The sequence below is a fragment of the Danio rerio genome, chromosome 6 (assembly GCF_052040795.2).
Source record: "Danio rerio strain M-AB ecotype USA chromosome 6, GRCz13ab, whole genome shotgun sequence".
In the NCBI taxonomy this organism is placed as follows: Eukaryota; Metazoa; Chordata; class Actinopteri; order Cypriniformes; family Danionidae; genus Danio; species Danio rerio.
Window position 1 is genome coordinate 4,503,237 of NC_141026.1, and position 18,959 is coordinate 4,522,195.

General features: G+C 35.5%; 2 protein-coding genes and 1 long non-coding RNA gene across 6 annotated transcripts in view; 2 read left to right on the forward strand and 1 right to left on the reverse strand.

Moving 5' to 3' along the window:
- gad1b (glutamate decarboxylase 1b) overlaps positions 1 to 2,751 on the forward strand; it is a 34,696-nt gene extending 31,945 nt beyond the window's left edge. For all 4 annotated transcript variants that reach the window (XM_087255137.1, NM_194419.1, XM_087255136.1 and 1 more), the window contains 1 exon segment: positions 1,286 to 2,751. In XM_087255137.1, the coding sequence (XP_087111263.1) occupies positions 1,286 to 1,459 (174 nt within the window). In that variant the 3' untranslated portion in view covers positions 1,460 to 2,751.
- Positions 2,752 to 4,722: 1,971 nt separating this feature from the next.
- Positions 4,723 to 16,772, forward strand: gorasp2 (golgi reassembly stacking protein 2). Its single transcript, NM_200703.2, is given in 10 exon segments — positions 4,723 to 4,906; positions 5,595 to 5,675; positions 8,795 to 8,998; positions 9,271 to 9,357; positions 11,198 to 11,328; positions 11,408 to 11,540; positions 11,625 to 11,748; positions 13,715 to 13,801; positions 13,923 to 14,063; positions 15,941 to 16,772. Coding segments are annotated over 10 exon segments (1,305 nt in total). The 5' UTR covers positions 4,723 to 4,843; the 3' UTR covers positions 16,195 to 16,772.
- Positions 16,532 to 18,927, reverse strand: LOC141386163 (uncharacterized). The gene is made up of 5 exons (XR_015493111.1): positions 18,837 to 18,927; positions 18,583 to 18,785; positions 18,356 to 18,531; positions 18,054 to 18,205; positions 16,532 to 17,662 (listed from the first exon to the last, which is right to left on the reverse strand). It is a non-coding gene; the product is annotated as an uncharacterized LOC141386163 (long non-coding RNA).
- Between the last annotated feature and the right edge of the window lie 32 nt (positions 18,928 to 18,959).

Consider the following 18,959-nt stretch of genomic DNA (forward strand, 5'->3'; position numbering starts at 1 on the left):
AATGAATTCATTCATTCATTAAAAAGTATAAATAAAAGAATGACGAATAAATTAATAATTAATGAATGAAAAAGAAAGAAATATGAAACAATAAATGAATGAGTTAATTAATTAATGAATGAAAAAGAAAGAAATATGAAACAATAAATGAATTAATTCATTCATTAAAAAGTATAAATAAAAGTATGACGAATAAATTAATAATTAATGAATGAAAAAGAAAGAAATATGAAACAATAAATGAATGAGTTAATTAATTAATGAATGAAAAAGAAAGAAATATGAAACAATAAATGAATTAATTAATTCATTAAAAAGTATAAATAAAAGTATGACGAATAAATTAATAATTAATGAATAAAAAAGAAAGAAATATGAAACAATAAATGAATGAATTAATTAATCAATTAATGAAAAAGTATGAATAAAATAATGACAAATAAATTAATAATTAATGAATGAAAAAGAAAGAAATATGAAACAATAAATGAATGAATGAATTAATTAATTAATGAAAAAGTATGAATAAAAGAATGACGAATAAATTAATAATTAATGAATGAAAAAGAAAGAAATATGAAGCAATAAATGAATGAGTTAATGAATGAATTAATTAAAAAGTATGAATAAAATAATGACGAATAAATTAATAATTAATGAATGAAAAAGAAAGAAATATGAAACAATAAATGAATAAATTAATTAATTAATTAATAAAAAAGTATGAATAAAATAATGACGAATAAATTAATAATTAATGAATGAAAAAGAAAGAAATATGAAACAATAAATGAATGAATGAATTAATTAATTAATGAAAAAGTATGAATAAAAGAATGACAAATAAATTAATAATTAATGAATGAAAAAGAAAGAAATATGAAACAATAAATGAATTAATTAATTAATGAAAAAGTATGAATAAAAGAATGATGAATAAATTAATAATTAATGAATGAAAAAGAAAGAAATATGAAACAATAAATGAATGAATGAATGAATTAATTAATTAATGAAAAAGTATGAATAAAATAATGACGAATCTTCATTTGCATAAAGTTGAAGGATTCTCAACTTTGTCGTGTCGCTCGACACGCCGACCTGGTTGCCAACAATGGCTGTTGCTCTCATAGACATAGTCGTACAGAGGTCGCTTACTCTATGCTGAAATAAACAGTCGCTTGTTGCTCTGCCTTTGCAAGTCGCTCATATTGTGAATGAGGCTTAAGACTCCCTATTGAAAAAATGTGGGCTCTCATTAAAACCCTCTGTGACTCTCCTGCAGGTGGCGCCAAAAATCAAAGCAATGATGATGGAGTGCGGCACCACCATGGTGGGCTACCAACCACAGGGAGACAAAGTCAACTTCTTCCGAATGGTGGTCTCCAATCACGCCGTCACCAAGTCGGACATCGATTTCCTCATCGATGAGATCGAGCGGCTCGGTCAGGATCTGTAAAACATCTATAATAGAGGCTCATTGGTCGCCTACGCGTTTAACGGCTATGTTTCGACGTTGTGTAGTTCTGTCCTTTCTTCTCAATGTCTTTAGATCTTTATATTACAGATTGCATAGCCTGTATAGCTACACAGTCACCTTACGACATATAGTCCATTGGGATAACAGCCGGTGCTTGTAAATACTATGAAGTCGAGCAAAAGCGCAGCACCCTTTTAACGAAGCCCCTTTCGGTGTAATAGTGGGGTCTGTGTGTAAACCAGTGGTGGGTCAGTATTTTAGTGTTGTGTTTTTAGATCTTCCCTTGTCGTAGGTCTTGTAAAGTGTTTAATCAGCACCTTTGTGAGGTGAAACATAAGTATTCAATTTTAAGTTGGAAATATTCTACCGATATTAAATAGATATAAAAATAAAGACCTTTATTATATCGTGAGCCAAACAGTCTCTTTCATTTGTAATGGCTCGTCATTTGTATTGAAAGACGAGTTATATATATAATCAAATAAATTTAGGCTAATGTTTAATGGTCCAGTAGTGTACTTGTGAGCCAAAGACAGAACTAGTGCCATACACTTTACAATATACTCCATATTCTTTGAAATAAGCAAGCATATAAATGATAGTATCGCGTTTATATTAATATATAAATATATATACTGTGTATGTTTGTCAGTGAGGCCCTTAACTCTGTGCAATCAGTGTGTTTGTTAGTGTATAAAATGTTATCGTGTGTATCTCTGACTGAATGTTACAAGCAATCCTATCAAATATCTGAAGGTAGTTAGTTACCAGATGTATATTGCTGATTATTGATATTCAACTCAGGCGATTGTTGCATCATATTTAACTAAGAAAATACTAATAAATAAAAGCGGAGGAAAACAATAAAGCACAATAACTAGAGAAGGAAGGCTGGAAATGTCCTCAGGATGCTGGAAGATTGTGTTCATACTAATATTTATTGAAAGTTTATTATTAATATTTAGATTCAGCTGTTGTGTTTGGAACGATGACTGTTTGGTGTTTCTGACAAATGCACAATAACCTCTTGTTTTTCCTTGTTGACTGTATATGTTGAATGTGAGGAGGGGGATCCGCTCTCCTCAGCAAGGCTGGCACTTTAAAATGCAATCACCTTACTATGTGTATACTGTTATTATTAACACGTGTATGTACGCGGCACAATAAAATATATTGAAGTATATGAATGTTCTGTTGGTTGGTCGTCTTTTAAAACTATGTAAAATCGTACACCTTTATTTTAAAAGCCTATAATAAACATCTCACACTGAGTTGGTTTGAGTTTCATTTATTATTTTTCTGATTTATTGTTTTGGTGTTCAGATGTATTATTGATGTTCAGGAAATATAAATAAATCAAAGAAAAAGAAAGAAAGAAAGAAAGAAAGAAAGAAAGAAAGAAAGAAAGAAAGAAAGAAAGAAAGAAAGGTGAATTGATGAAAAAAGAAGGATGTAATGATGACTGAATAACAGAATGAATGAATGAATGAATGAATGAATGAATGAAAAATTAATTTAAAGAAAGAAAAAAAAGGTGAATTGATGAAAAAAGAAGGATGTAATGATGACTGAATAACAGAATGAATGAATGAATGAATGAATGAATGAATGAATGAATGAATGAATGAATGAATGAATGAATGAATGAATGAATGAAAAATTCATTTAAAGAAAGAAAAAAAAGAAAGGTGAATTGATGAAAAAAGAAAGAAGGAATGATAAATGAATAAAAGAATGAATGAATGAATGAATGAATGAATGAATGAATGAATGAATGAAAATTCATTTAAAAAATAAAGGGGGAAATGATAAATGGATGAATGAATAAAGAATAAATGTATGACTGAAAAAATTAAGAAAGAGAAAAAAGATGAATAAAGAAAGAACAAAAGAAAGATAAATGAATGAAAAATAAAATATGAAAGAATTTATGAATTTTAAAAAATGATTGAATGAATGAAAAAACAAAGATGAATAAATGAATGAATGAATTAATTAATTGATGAAAATGGATTAATGAAAGAATAATAAATTAATTATTAATGAATTAATGAAAAATTAGAGAAAGAAATATAAATGGATGGATGGATGAAAAAATAAAGATGAATTAATTAATTAAAAAGTATGAATTAAAGAATGATGAACAAATCAACAATTAATGAATAAAATATTTAAGAAAAATGTAAAAAGAAAGAAAGAAATATAAAATAAGAGAGTAATGAATGAATGAATGAATTAAAAGTATGAATGAAAGAATGATAAATATATTATTGAATAAATGAAAAATTAAAAAGAAAGAAATATGAAACAATGGATGAATGAATGGATGAATGAATGAATGAATGGAAAGAAAGAAAGAAAGAAAGAAAGAAAGAAAGAAAGAAAGAAAGAAAGAAAGAAAGAAAGAAAGAAAGAAAGAAAGAAAAAAAGAAAGAGCCACATCACGGAGACCAAGATTCCAAATGAAGTATGTTTTCCTGTTATTGGCCTTTCCTTTTGCGTCTCGGTGTATTATCGCTAATCTGCCACGGGGAGGCAGCAGATCTACATGTGTCGCACATTTGATGAAAAAAGACAGATATCCCATGATGACGTTATATTAGGACTGCCCCCTCATGGTTGGCTGCAGTATTTTACAACAAAATATATTTATGTCGAAATGCGGAAAAATATTTTAAAAAGTCAAACACATAGCCGAAAAATGAAAAGATTTGTGCTACTTCTCTCATTCCTTTACTGCTACAAAACGATCATTCATTCTAACTGCTGAATTCACACAAATAATAAAGCGAACTTTTGCATGTTTAGCAGAGGTCTTTCCCTTTCATGCAATGCGTGTCAGTCAGGTGCATGCCAAAAAAATAAATACAAACATTTTTATTAATAATTAGTTTTTATCATGGTGACATATGGTCAAGTGTTAGTTTTTTTTTTTAATAGAACACAACTAAAAACGAGTGGGTTATTTCTGAAAGGAGCTAATCGTTTGTGAAATGAATCAAAAGATTCATCAAAAAGATCCGACTCAAGCGAATGATTCATTCCAAAATCCATTCATTCCGAAATGACGTTTGTTTTAAACGCTTTGGTTGCATTTCGCATGCACACACCTGTATTATACCTACTAATGAGCTCTAAAACGGCTTTACTGCTTTTTACTATGAAAAGAGCATCAGTCGCAGTCTCACCTGTGCGCCACATAAGCACGAGCACGCGCACGCGCCGTTCTTCCGGCACTGCCACGTCACTGTCCGCCGTCGCGCGCATCCCTGGGATACTCCGACGTGTCTGTCCAGAAAACCGGCTGCTGGAGAAGAAAATAAAAAAATACAATATTATAACCGGTGACACAGAGCGGGGATCATGGGGGGATCACAGAGCGTGGAAATTCCCGGAGGCGGTTCTGAGGGTTATCACGTTCTCAGGGTGAGTGTGCTTTAGAGATGCTTCCGCTCTTTGCCTCTCTCTCTTTCACGCATGCCGAAGATCGCGAGTCGCTTACGCGTGGATTTCAAATCAAGCCCGGGGATGTCATCGCGGCCTGCTAACAGCGGCTAATGTAGCTAAATCAAAATCTTTGCTTGCAATGTAAAGATGTTTACACTTCCAGTGGGTGGACGTGCTTCAGCATTTGACATTCGTGGGCTGGCCCTTTTTAAAATGCACGCCTTTAACCTATATATCTTACTGTATTACGATGTTTTTTTCTTGCAGTTGTTGGGTGTGAGGTTGAAAAAGCTCTAATTTTACATGTCAGTATTGTGCTGGAGTGTTTACATGTTCAGCTTTCAACTGTCATGGCTCTGATTAAACCAATTGAAAGCATTCTACGCATGACCCACCTGAAACATGGAGGAAACAGCTAAATTTGTGGATGAAAAGCATGTAATTATTGTTATTGTGTACATGGATGCATGAGGCAGTAGTTTAATGATAATATTTAAGTCAAGTGTCTGATATTAAAGCTTAGTTTACTTTGACATTTTTATGTTACAAACTATAATATTGCATGATCCTATTTGTAAGTGTTTATTTTATTAGTTGTATTGACTGGCTTATTTGATGGTTCTACTGTATGCCGTGCTTTATCTGTGGCTTTATCTCTATTGTTCAGGTGCAGGAGAATTCTCCTGGACACAGGGCAGGTCTTGAACCCTTTTTTGACTTCATTGTGTCTATCAACAACACCCGACTGGTAGGTTTGATTCACATAGTGCATGATCATCCATTATTCAGTGAACTGGCAATTCTTGATTTTGAACAGCATTTAGGTTAGTGATATAAATGTGTGTTTGCATTCACTAATTACAGTTGTGTGTGAGCTTTTTGTTTTTTGCAAATAGGGTTGTAACGGTATGAATTTTTCACGGTATGATAATCGTCTAAAACAATACCACGGTTTGACGGTTTCGCGGTGTACGGTATGTTACAAATGTTACAAAATAATAGAACAGTGAAGCAAATTTGACTTTTTCCAAATAATATATTTTTAGTTACTATAAACAACACCACTTACAATGAACAAATAAAAATAAGAAAATAATAAATAATGTGTCAAAGTCCAAATAAAGTCCAAATAAACATGGTGCAAATCCTCAGTAAAAAATAGATATAAATATTTACTATACTATAAATAGTTACATAACGAAACTAGATTCAATATGGAACATCCTTAGGTTTTATGTGCCAGCATGGATATGGTTGTCTATGAATATGGATTTGGATATGGTTGTCTGCAATGCAGACAAACAGCTGCATCTTCATTTGCGTCTTTTGAAAACAGCAAGAGCAGCAGTTCGTCTTTGCTGTGTCACTGTTTTGTCATGTTTCTGTGCTGCTGTGCATGCAAAAGTACTTAGTATGAGAATTATTTCATGAAAAACTTTTTTTTTTTGCGTTTTATTTAGCCGCGCATAAATGTATGCCTATCTGTCATTCCGTGTTGTTCAAAAAGCTTGGTCCACAAACAAAAGCGAAACCTATACTTATTGGTTGTGATATAGCGAGTTTGAACCAATCTGGGCATGGAGGAGGGACAATGCATCATTGTATCATGTCTGATTTGTCCGGAGACACAGTGACGAGTGTTTCTTTGTCAAATCAGCGTTGTCAAATGTTGATGACGTAACCGCACTGATTCCGGAGCCTCTGAAAGTCCGCGAATGTTATGTGATACAGCACTGGAAAGCTGAGATTCTCTTCTTTATGCCAATCTTTGAATTGTATGAATCGGATCAGCGGATCAAAAGTTATTAAACATTTAAGAGCAATACTTATTTTTAGCCCCGGGCGGCTGTCTCGGTCTTTAAGGGTTAAAACCGTTGATATGCAATTGTTCATGGTAATAATCGTGCACGTTCAAATCGTGGTAAACCGTCATACCGGTATATTGTTACAACCCTATTTGCAAACTACCAATGACATTTCTTCCAAATCTAAAATGTCATTTTTAGGCTACAAATAATTAATTAGTTATTAACTAATTAATTATTTATAAATAATTAATTCACTGCTGCCTACGACAACGATGCCATTGTCCACCGCAATGTTTTACATTAGATATCATACAATGCCAAGTTGGTTGACATCGCCCAGCCCTAATGGAACAAGTCTTATTAGCAGGGATGCACTGAAATGGATTTTTTTGGCCAATATTGATAACTGATAACTCTTGAGATTTGGAGGCTGATAACCGATATATCATAACCAAAAAATATAAATATTTCAAAATGTAAAATTTTTACACCGTGAACAAGTGACTTTATTTTAAAAACTTCATAAAAGTTTGAACTTATCTTAAAATAGCCTACTGAAAGCAAAAAAAGACTAATTGTAAAATTGCAGGGTGATTATATAGACCTATATTCATAATTTCACATAAATCAGCATGCCAAAAATAAATTATTTCCTTTTTTTCGCATGGCAAATTAACATGCAACGTGACTTGCATAAAAGTAATAGGTTAAATGGATTTAATTACATTAATTGCATCTTTTCCAACTTCAAATTCCAGCACTTTTCTAGCACTTTTAAGGTGGATGTTTATGCTTTTCCAACACCTAACACCACTGTAAATTGCATGTATGTATGCTGTAGTTTCTTTTATTTAACATTTAAATCCATTGTGCTATTTTAAAAAACAACAAAATCTGTGCATAAAGGTACACATTTTGCAATGAAAACTGGTTGCACAGCAATGATTTTATGCACTTGCACAAATTCTCACAAATATATTTTGAGCTCGCATAGATAAAATTTGGGGAGCATATGCAACTAAAACAGTCGCAATTTCGAGCCCTGAATGCAATTTTAAATTCAAGCAGGTTCAAGCACTTTGTCCAAAATCTAAGCACTTTTCTAAGCTTGAAAACACAATTTTAAAAATCAAGCATTTTTTCAGGATTTCCAGCACCTGTACAAACCCTGTAATTAACAAGTCAAATAAAATGAAAATAAAAAAAAGCTTATTTAAACCAGCTCAAATGTTCTTGAATTAAACGTGTCACAGTAATGTACATATGTACAAATATGTTATGTCAGAAAAAGTGTTTTGAGAGGTGTTTTGACGGGTCAGAGCCACCATACAAGCGAAAAGCTAAATACAGATAGTATTACTTTAGAAAATGCGGCATAAATTAGTCTAATATGTCGGTATAATATTACAAGCAACGCAATGAGTTGTTTTATAGCAGCAACGCACTCGTGCCATGTTTACACATGTAATATTTTACCTGAGGTGATTTAAACCAAAAAACACAATCGCACACTACCAAACATATCTACAATGATAAGGAACATGGTTACTCCTTACTGAGATATTAACACAGCAATACCACACAAAGAAAGAAAGGACGGACTATAAATGAATAAAAAATGTGAGGTAAGCTCCATTATAGTCAATAGTATTGACTATAATGTATACACTGGACAAGTCTGAACAATTTCAGCCCACGCATGTGCAAGGAAGACAGTTCTGTACAATTACATAATGTATCGGCTTAAAAATATCGGCCTAATGTTGATATCGGACCGATAACATTAATAAAAGCATTTATCAGCCGATAACGATATGGCCCCCGATATATCGTGCATCTCTACTTATTAGACATTTAAACAAATATTATTATCATATAATACTTGTATCCATAGTAAATCCAGAAAAAACTATTTTCAATGGTCTATTTTTTCACAATAAATAATATGGTCTAGATGCCAGGTCCACACATATTTTAAAATAGCATCATATCACCCAGTCCTCATTCATATGCTAATTACTGTTGTTTTTACATGGATTATTTATATTTTTTTTCTAAGAACAAGGACAATGACACGCTGAAAGACATACTGAAGGCTAGCGTTGAGAAGCCTGTGAAGATGCAGGTGTACAGCAGCAAAACCCTGGAGCTGCGGGAAGCCACTGTCACCCCGAGCAACATGTGGGGCGGTCAGGGTCTTCTGGGGGTCAGCATTCGCTTCTGCAGCTTTGAGGGAGCCAATGAGAACGTCTGGCATGTTTTGGTGAGGAAATGAAAGAGTAGTCAATGTAAACAGAGAAAGCTGGTGGCATGAGCTATTTACATTGAAAGCGTCTCCACCCGTTCAAAATATGCAGTGAAAATAGAATGCTTTGATCTCATTTTGATGAACAACTTTTGGTTAATTAGTCATTATCCTGCACAAAGCTCAAATTGGGGTGTGTTCTTGTGAGACAGACCGGTCGGTCGAGCTGTAGAATGAGAAATGCGAGCATTCAACTCGCTTTCTTTATGCATATTTTTCTTGTTTTGCAGGAGGTGGAGCCAAATTCTCCTGCAGCATTAGCAGGTTTGAGACCACACACAGACTACATCATCGGAGCAGACACAGTCATGAATGAGGTACCATATCAGTTCAGTTGCCATCAATTCAAAATATAAATAAATAATCATATTTTGATGTGAATGAATACTTAAATAAGTGTTCAAGACATTTGGGACCTTGTAACCATAAGTGTCAATTTTTGTAGACAGATCTATTAGTCACTTGAAAGCTGAATATAATTAGGCTTTCCATTGAAATATGGACAATATTGGGCTGAGATTCAACTATTCAAAAATCTGTAATCCAGGAGTTCCCAAAAAAGAAAAATACTGAGAAAATCATCTTTTAAATTGTCTAAATGAAGCGCTTAGCAATGCACATTGCTTAATACTAGTTTTGATACATTTACAATAGGAAAATTACTAAATATATTTATGGAACATGGTCTTTACTTACTTTGCTTAAAAAATCTATAATTTTCATCCAGTTTTTGGCTATTGGTAAAAAAAATAAACCTGTGCAACCTAAGAGCTTGATAGCCCCCAACACAGGGGAGGACTGGCCATCTGAGTCACGAGTCTTCGCTGAGGCCATCTTCCAGCCTCAACCACGGCGAATGAAGCTCTGCACAAGACTTTTGGCCAGCGGAGAAATTAAAATGGTTGTGCCCAACTGAGTCTGGTTCTCTCAAGGTTTTTTTACTTCACTCCCATCAGGTGAAGTTTTTTTTCCCTCTCCGCTGTCGCCACTGCCTCGCATGGTTCAGGATTGGAAGAGCTACGCATCGATGAATTTGCTCTTCAGTGTTTGAACTCTCAGTAATGATTAAATCACACTGAACTGAGCTAAACTGAACTGAACTGAACTTAAACACTAAAACCTGAACTACACTGTTCCAGTTACTATGACCATTTATGTGAAGCTGCTTTGACACAATCTACATTGTAAAAGCGCTATACAAATAAAGCTGAATTGAATTGAATTGATTCTGTCAATTCTGGCAAATGCGTTGAGTGATTGGCGTAACCCACGGTGCCCGCCTTGCACGTAGCCATGCATGTAGCTGTCTGTGTTGCTCTGCAATAACACTTCCGAAACGCTAGCGGGCAGGTTATGTTATGTACGTCTGTGTCGAGTTTTCTCAAGGGTGTTTTGTTTTGTCTGAACGCTACCTTAATGTACATGTAGCTAAAACTTGCTCATTCTGAGGTAAAAACCGGCGGACATGCAACAACTTTAATTATAAAGGTAAAAACAAAACAAAAGTTTCCAACTGGAGCTCCTACACGGGATTCGACACTTGTAAACATGGTAAGGGCTAGCAACCGGCACAGCCTACGCGCGGACCATAGGCGTGCACTTGATGCAGACATATAAATCAGCCTTAAGGGACTTTTGCACTTTTTAGGGCCCCCAGAGATACTATTAAAGGGCACAACCCCCACCTCCACTTTTTACTTTTGTCATGACACCCTAATCCTCATCCCTCCTCATCGCTCGCACTTGTTGTAGGGCCCAGCTAGCCCCTGAGAACGGTGAAGTGTGAACACCCCCTCAAGACTGGTTATGTAAACCATGGTCACATTTTTGCAACCCGCCAACAAATTTTTAAAGACTTAAAAGTGAGATTAAAAAAAAAAACATTTAAAAAATTTGAATAAAGGTTATAAAATGACATGAGTGCATACAATTATTAAACTAAGTTAAAATAAAGTATATGTGGGAAATAAATACTAAAGTAAGCGTTTAAGACATTTGACGTGACATTGGTCTAAAATTACAATGTTTTAGTGACAAATCAGCCAAATTATTAACTATAAAGCAAGTGTTTAAGTACTTAAAATGTAAAAATGCATGTACAGAATGATTTTTTTTTAATAAATATTTAATTGTGTATGCATTTTGCTCTTTCTCCAGTCAGAGGACTTGTTCTCATTGATAGAAACACATGAGGGCAAAGGCCTGAAGCTCTACGTCTACAACACTGACACAGACAACTGCAGAGAAGTGGTCATTACACCCAACAGTGCCTGGGGCGGAGAGGGCAGGTGTGTGTGATTGCGTGCAAACTACCTTTCTGTGATCCTTTACTCTGTCAAATCTAACATGATTATTTTCCCGATTCAGTCTTGGCTGTGGGATTGGATACGGCTACCTTCACAGAATCCCAACCCGACCCTTTGAAGAGGGCAAGAAAATCAGTTTCCCCGGACACACCCCCAGTGAGCCTGTTAGCCCGCTAAAGGACGGCTTCACTGAGGTTAATGTTTGTACTTGTGCTCTTCAGATGATGTGTTTGATAATAATTTATTCAGATGTTTGACTTGTGTGATGCTCTGTTTAGGTTCAGCTCTCCGCAGTAACTCCGCCCCCTGTGTCACAGTCTCTTCCCACAGGCCTCGAGGACAGTCTGTCTGGCCTGTCACTCAGCTCTGCCCCGCCCACAATTCCCAGCGAGCTCCACACAGGTGATACACCTTTATTCTACACTTTAAATGTTTTTCTACGTGTCACTATAAATCATAATATATTGATATTATGAAAAGCCTGTATTGTGTTATTTTAAGGCTTCCTAATTTTGTTTTGGAAAAACAAAGTGGTGTGTTCAACAATCCAAGTAGGTTTCCCTGCAGCCTGGAGACCCTCATGTGGGAGGGATTATGTCGCAAGTAGGCTGGGTTTAGGGTTGGTGTAGGTGTAGTAGACATTAATAAAACACAACGGGTTACTGTGAGATTGGGCTTAGGTTTGAGATATGTGTATAGGTTAATAAAACAACGGGTTACTGTGAGGTTGGGGTAGGTGTAGACATTCATAAAACCCAATAGGTTGGACTTTAATTAAATAATAACTTTAAATAACGAGACATTAAATAAATAAAAACTCCAGGAGGTTTGTTTGTCTACTTGGAGCTCAAGTCCCACCCAGGTGGAGCTGGCTCAGACCTCTGGTTATTGCCCTTATTCTTAAATGCGGAAGCGCTCTCGTTTTTGCGATTGTTTTAGAACTTCCAGTTCAGTTGCCTGTGGAAGAAATGACTTTAGATTTTTTAAATTTTTATCAAAATAAACTGTCAAATCATACATACAGTACAGTCGAGGTCAACAGTTATAAGATTAATCTGAAAATTTGTCTTTCTTTATTATTAATTAATTTATTATTTTGCCAAAATAAGAGGGATCACACAAAATTTATTTAAAAAAAGTTTATGAAAGTTAAAAAAACAAAAGTTTATGGAAGTACAGACCTATTTCACATAAACAGAAATTTCAGATAAAATATTGGGATTAAAAATTCCTCTATATAAATTGTATATACTTGATTATAATAATTCTTAACCTTGTTAAAACTGACACAGAATATTCACATTTTTTTTGGAACTGAAATGTTTATTAATCCTTCTATCAAGATCCATTTTATACGCTATACATGTTTCTATAATTTTATTATGTATCATATTGATACATCAGGCCTTTTGCTAACTTTTTTTGTTTAAAACTATTTTAATTTTAGTTACAAAAAAAGTTTGCCCACACCATTTTATTAAAATAGAACATTTCGGGCAGTTTGTATACGTTTATTTTTTACATTTTAAACATTTTACCCTCTTTTTTTATTTCACTTTGTGAGGGGTGTAATTCAAAGACAGACCTTACACCTCACATGTGAGAAGTGATTGCATTTTCATGTTCTTATGCCCTTTAGGACTCCCATATCTATCATTTTGTTTTCACAAATGTACAAAGCAAGGCATGTCAAGGTGCTATAATCATTTAGTGAGAAAAATGAAATTAGGAAGAAATTTGGGTTGGGATGAGATGTAATTCTTTGTGGCTTAACATGCTTTTACTACTTCATACCATTTCTTTTTACTAGTTCAGAACTATGTATTTGAAATGTATTTGTTGGAAGCATGTTAATGAGGAAAAAAATCTTTCATATATTGATGGAAATATTTTGGTACTATCACTTGCCTGTTAAAAAAATATAATTGGATTGGTGGTGGGGGGTGAGGGAGCGCAAAACTTGAACCCGCATACCCCTCAGTAAATGTGTCGGTGCACCCCTGAAGTGAATGACACTGGAAGTCTTGAGCCAAAAAGATTCAAATGGCTGTGCCCACTCGTATGTAAATAATAAAGTGAATACCCTTCTCCAAGAATCTGATGCTCTCTAAACCCCTCCCCCTCTGAGAGCCTACTCTGCTATGATTGGTTGTTGTTTACAGGCAGCTAATGAATACTGTTGTAGTCTGGCATTATGCTGATCTATTCAAAACCTGCATGAGTTTGTATCATAAGTCTCATTTTAGGCAGTTCAAAATTATTATTATTTTTTTTTCCTGTAAAACAGTGATTCTTTACAACTTTTTAGACCTTTTATATCTGCTAACGACTATATTACACACTACATTAAATCATTGATTTTTGTCAGGCGTTCCAACAGTCCCTCTGCTGCCCACTCATGTGACCCCAGGGCTGGGTAACCTTCCCCTCATCAACCCATCCACCAACGGACCAGGTAAGAGGACATGCTCCTGACTCTGTTTTACTGATTACTGAAAGCATGAAGGAAATCAGCTATTGACAATACTTGAATCATCTTATTTTTAGGTTCATGATTTTAATTTTCTAATTTTTAGGTCTGATGTCCTTACCAGCTGGCCTCCCTCCTCTGCCAAACCTGCCTAACCTCCCGAACCTCCCAAACCTCAATCTCCCTTTACCAGATCTTAGTGCTGTATCGTTAGCAGGAATCAGTGGGTTACCTCCTACTACAGCAGGTAAAAACGCAAAGACTACATTAAGCAGGTTTCTCCCGGGTCCTTAAAGTTTAAACGTGTTTAAGGTCATTACATGGCTTATATTTCTTACATGCTGCAGCAAATGTCTTCATTGTTAGAGCAGCTTTAAATTTGGAGATGGTTATGTAGTAATTTGTTATATACCTTAGTGTGATTTATTTAAAGGAGTTATTGCCTGATTTAAGTGCTGCAGATTTTAGGGTCAAAATGTACAGAATTGGACAACACAATCAATTGTAAGTGTCAATTATTAGGAAATTGAGATTTATAAATCACATGAAAGTTGAAGAAATAAGCGTTTTGTTAGAATAGGATAGCATTTGGCTGAAGTACAACTATTTGGAAATCAGGAATCTGAGTGTTCAGAAAATGTAAACATTGAGAAAATCACCTTTTAAAGTCGTTTGAATTAAGTTTATAGCAATGCACATCACTAAACAAGAATTTAGGGCTCCATTTTTACAGTCCATGCGCAAAACGCAGGGCGCAAACGCTTTCAGGGCGTGTCAGAATGCACTTTTGAAAATTTAAGGACGGGAAAACCTGCTTTGCACCGTGGCGCATGGTCTAAAAGGGTTGAGTTTATTTTCTTAATGAGTTATAGGTGTGTTTTGAGAATAAACCAATTAGAGTCTCATCTCCCATTCCCTTTAAGAGCCTTGCGTCGCGCCATTAGTGCATTTGCTATTTACATGACGTAAAGTAAGTGTAAGTGGAAAAACTGAGCATTTCACTAGCAAACAGTTAACAGTTTTTTTTTTTTTTACAGAAAACTGTTAAACAGAGCATCTACTGCGTGAGAATGAGAGATAATGGATCTACTTTCACTCTCGTGGATAGGGAAACCTTTACGCACAGACATCAATTAGCCTATAAATAATTAATTTAGTTTAAGCGCAAATATTCGTTTCAAAACTGTTTCTAGATTCAGTTCTAATTTCCAGCAAACAAATAAATGAACAATAATAACAAAGTGTGTTGAGAAAACCTGAGTTATATCCTAAAACACATGCTGTGCCCCATACGTCTAAAACCTGCAGGTTGGCAAATCTAAGCTTGTTTTTAATAAAAACAAATATAAATATGCAAATAATAAATAATACTGCTAATAATGATAACATTATACAAAAGCAAATTTTCATGAATGAACTGAAAAAGCCTCCCGAGATTAAGAAGGCATAAAAGCAGTGATTTTTCATATTTATGTAGACTAGAAAATAATATGTTTTGTAATATTTGAATCCTTTATATCCTATATATATTCTTATTATATCCTTAATATTTTATTGTTTTCATATGTAAAGATATTTGCTTATTGCTCTACATCTTGCGTATTAAGCAGTGCGTAAGTGAAGCACAACTCTGCGGCAGAGTTTAGACCGGGTTTGTTTTGGTCTAATGAAAAATCTATTATAGTTTCTCAAAATAGCGAAGCGCCAGCGATCCGCCTCAGAACGCCTTCCTTTCCTTCCCCTTAGTGTTTATATATTTATGGTAGGAAATGTACTACTTTATATTCTTATAGACACAATAAAAACTAATCATTTTGACTTCTATGATTGTATTTTTTTTGGTTAGTGCCAAAACTACTACAGTCACAATTGTGGCAAATTCAAAATGCCAATTTTTCCTAGTGTTAGTAATTAGTTTCCTAGTACTAATCGTAACAATTTAATTGAGAACCAACAGGAAGTGCGTTTTCAGATTTCAGTTTTAATTAAAAAGGCAAACAATTTTTTTTTTCCTTAACATGCACAGATTTACATAAACTAGCAATGTGAGGTAACGAAATCAATATGCTTATTCTGATTTCATGTGTACTTCGTGTTCATTCTTCTCTCTGTCTCTCTCTGCAGGTTTCCCGTCTCTCCCTCCTCTAAACCTGCCTGGCATCTCTCCTCTGCCCATGCCCTCAGTTCTATCCTCCACACTACCCAGCATGCCAGGCGTCACGCTGCCCTCTCCCCTGGCACCGTCTGACCTCGTACCGCCCGTCTCCAAAGCGACCGAGCAAACGCCAGCGCTCATAATGGATGCCACGCCCGTCAAAGACACGCTCTCAGAGATGCCCGTTTCCACCGAGACAACATCTCCAGCAGAGTCCTCGTAACGCCTAGAGCCTGACCCCTCCGTACGTCCCTGATGTATTTATTCAGTACAAGAAGATTCCAGTGTGCAAAACACACACACAAACAGAGACCGCCACAGTTCTGATGAGAGACGCCTGAGAGAATTGAGCACTGTATGTACAGACATCTAATATTAAGAATGCATTTAAAGAAATAAAGATGACTGGTGTATATCTGGCTTACGCTCTCCTCAGAAACAGTGCCGTCTCCTGCTTTTTCTTTCTGTATATCCTGTAATCAACATTAGTCTAGCATTCCTTGTAATTACCAATTGCTATGTGATTTTACAATGTAACGTCTGACTTTTTTTTCTTCTTCTCTCTGTCCTTTATTTGCTCCACGGTTGTTTCGAATGCTTTGATTTCCTCAGTGGTCAGACTGGGCTCTGGGCCTCTGTTTCTCTCTTGCTCACACGCTCGCTGTAAGATCGCTCTGTTGTCAGGATGAATGCAAACACGGATAGAAATGTGCTGCAGAGCTGAATGTGCGCTTGTGCAGTTTGAAGATTGTGAAGGATTCTCCGGTTCAAACATACACAAGCAATAAACTACCCAGTTTTACACTAACACCGTCTCTTTGTGTTCAGTCTGTAATTCAATTCACACTTAGCATATGATTGATTGTAAAGTGTGTTTGGCATGCTGTCCTGGGAAAGGCCTGAGCTCATAAGATCCTCAAGCTCGGGGCTCCCTCCTGTTTGCAGGGCGAGAGGGGAGTTTCAGCTCAGGTAGGTCTCGAACTCCGCTGACATTAGGGATTGCTATGGAGAGATATACTACTGATTAGTAGCTCATCTATGGTGCCAATTTAGTTTGGCCTTATTCAAATTTATCTTTGGACTGGGTGGACATCAAAGAACCTGAGAGAAACGCATGGGGAGAACATGCAAACTCCGCATAGAAATATCGACTGGCCTGGTAAGGACTTAAACTAGTGGCATTCTTGGTGTAAGGCAACAGCGGCAACCACTAGGGTTCCCACGCTTCTTGAAAGTGTTTAATTTTCAGACATCATCAATTCCAGGGCAGGTGCTGCAGTAGGTAGTGCGGTCGCCTCACAGCAAGAAGGTCGCTGGTTCAGTTGGCATTTTTATGAGTTTGCACGTTCTTCTCACGTTCGTGTGGGTTTCCTACTGCTGCTCTGTTTTTCCCCCACAGTTCAAACACATCCGCTATAGAGGAATTGAGTAAGCAGAATTGTCTGTAGCATATGTTTGTGAATGAGTGTGTTTGGGTGTTTCCCAGTACTGAGTTGCAGCTGGAAGGGCATCCGCTGTTTAAAACATATGCTGGAAAAGATGGTGGTTCATTCCGCTGTAATGACCTCAGATTAGCAAAAGGACTAAGCTGAAAAGAAAATGAAATGACAATATTATACTTTAAATGTATCAGAAACAAACTCAAGTCCTGAGTATTATTGAATATTTTCTACTTTATGTTAATGTGAACGCTAATGCTGCTATTTAATTAGTATTATTTCCATCCAATCCCTGCTGAAAAATCCAGCTTTAACCAGCCTAGGCTGGTTGGCTGGTTTAAGCTGGTCGACCAGGCTGGTTTTAGAGGGGTTTTGGCCATTTCCAGGCTGGTTTCCAGCCATTTCCAGCCTGGTCTTAGCTGGTCAGGCTGGAAAATGACCAGCCAAATCCAGCTTGACCAGCCTGGTTTAAGCTGGATATAGCTGGTCATCTCCCAGCCTGACCAGCTAAGACCAGGCTGGAAATGGCTGGAAACCAGCCTGGAAATGGCCAAAACCCTTCTAAAACCAGCCTGGTCGACCAGCTTAAACCAGCCAACCAGCCTAGGCTGGTTTAAGCTGGATTTTTCAGCAGGGATGTAACTAATACTGCTAATTAATTACAATTATTTCCACCTAATGTTAACGCCAATACTGCTAATTCATGAGTATTATTTCCACCTAACGTTACTGTGAACGCTAATACTGCTAATTCATGAGTATTATTTCCACTTAACGTAACTGTGAACGCTAATACTGCTAATTCATGAGAATTATTTTCACCTTACATCACTGTAAGCACTATACTGCTAATTCATGAGTATTTTTCCACAACGTCAATGTGAACGCTAATACTGCTAATTCATGAGTATTATTTCCACCTAATGTTACTGTGAATGCTAATACTGCTAATTCATGAGTATTATTTCCACCTAGTCACTGTGAATGCTAATACTGCTAATTAATTAGTATTATTTTTACCTAACATAACTGTGAACGCTAATACTGCAAATTAATTAGTATTATTTCCACCTAACGTCACTGTGAACGCTAATACTGCTAATTTATGAGTATTTTTCCACCTAATGTTACTATGAACGCTAATAATGCTAATTAATTAGTATTATTTCCACCTAACGTAACTGTGAACGCTAATACTGCTAATTTATGAGTATTATTTCCACCTAACGTCACTGTGAACGCTAATACTGCTAATTTATGAGTATTATTTCCACCTAATGTTACTGTGAATGCTAATACTGCTAATTCATGAGTATTATTTCCACCTAACGTCACTGTGAACGCTAATACTGCTAATTTATGAGTATTTTTTTACCTAACGTCACTGTGAACGCTAATAATGCTAATCAATTATTTGTATTTCCACCTAACGTCACTGTGAACGCTAATACTGCTAATTAATTAGTATTATTTCCACCTAACGTAACTGTGAATGCTAATACTGCTAATTAATTAGTATTATTTCTACTTAATATTTTTTGGCTGTAAA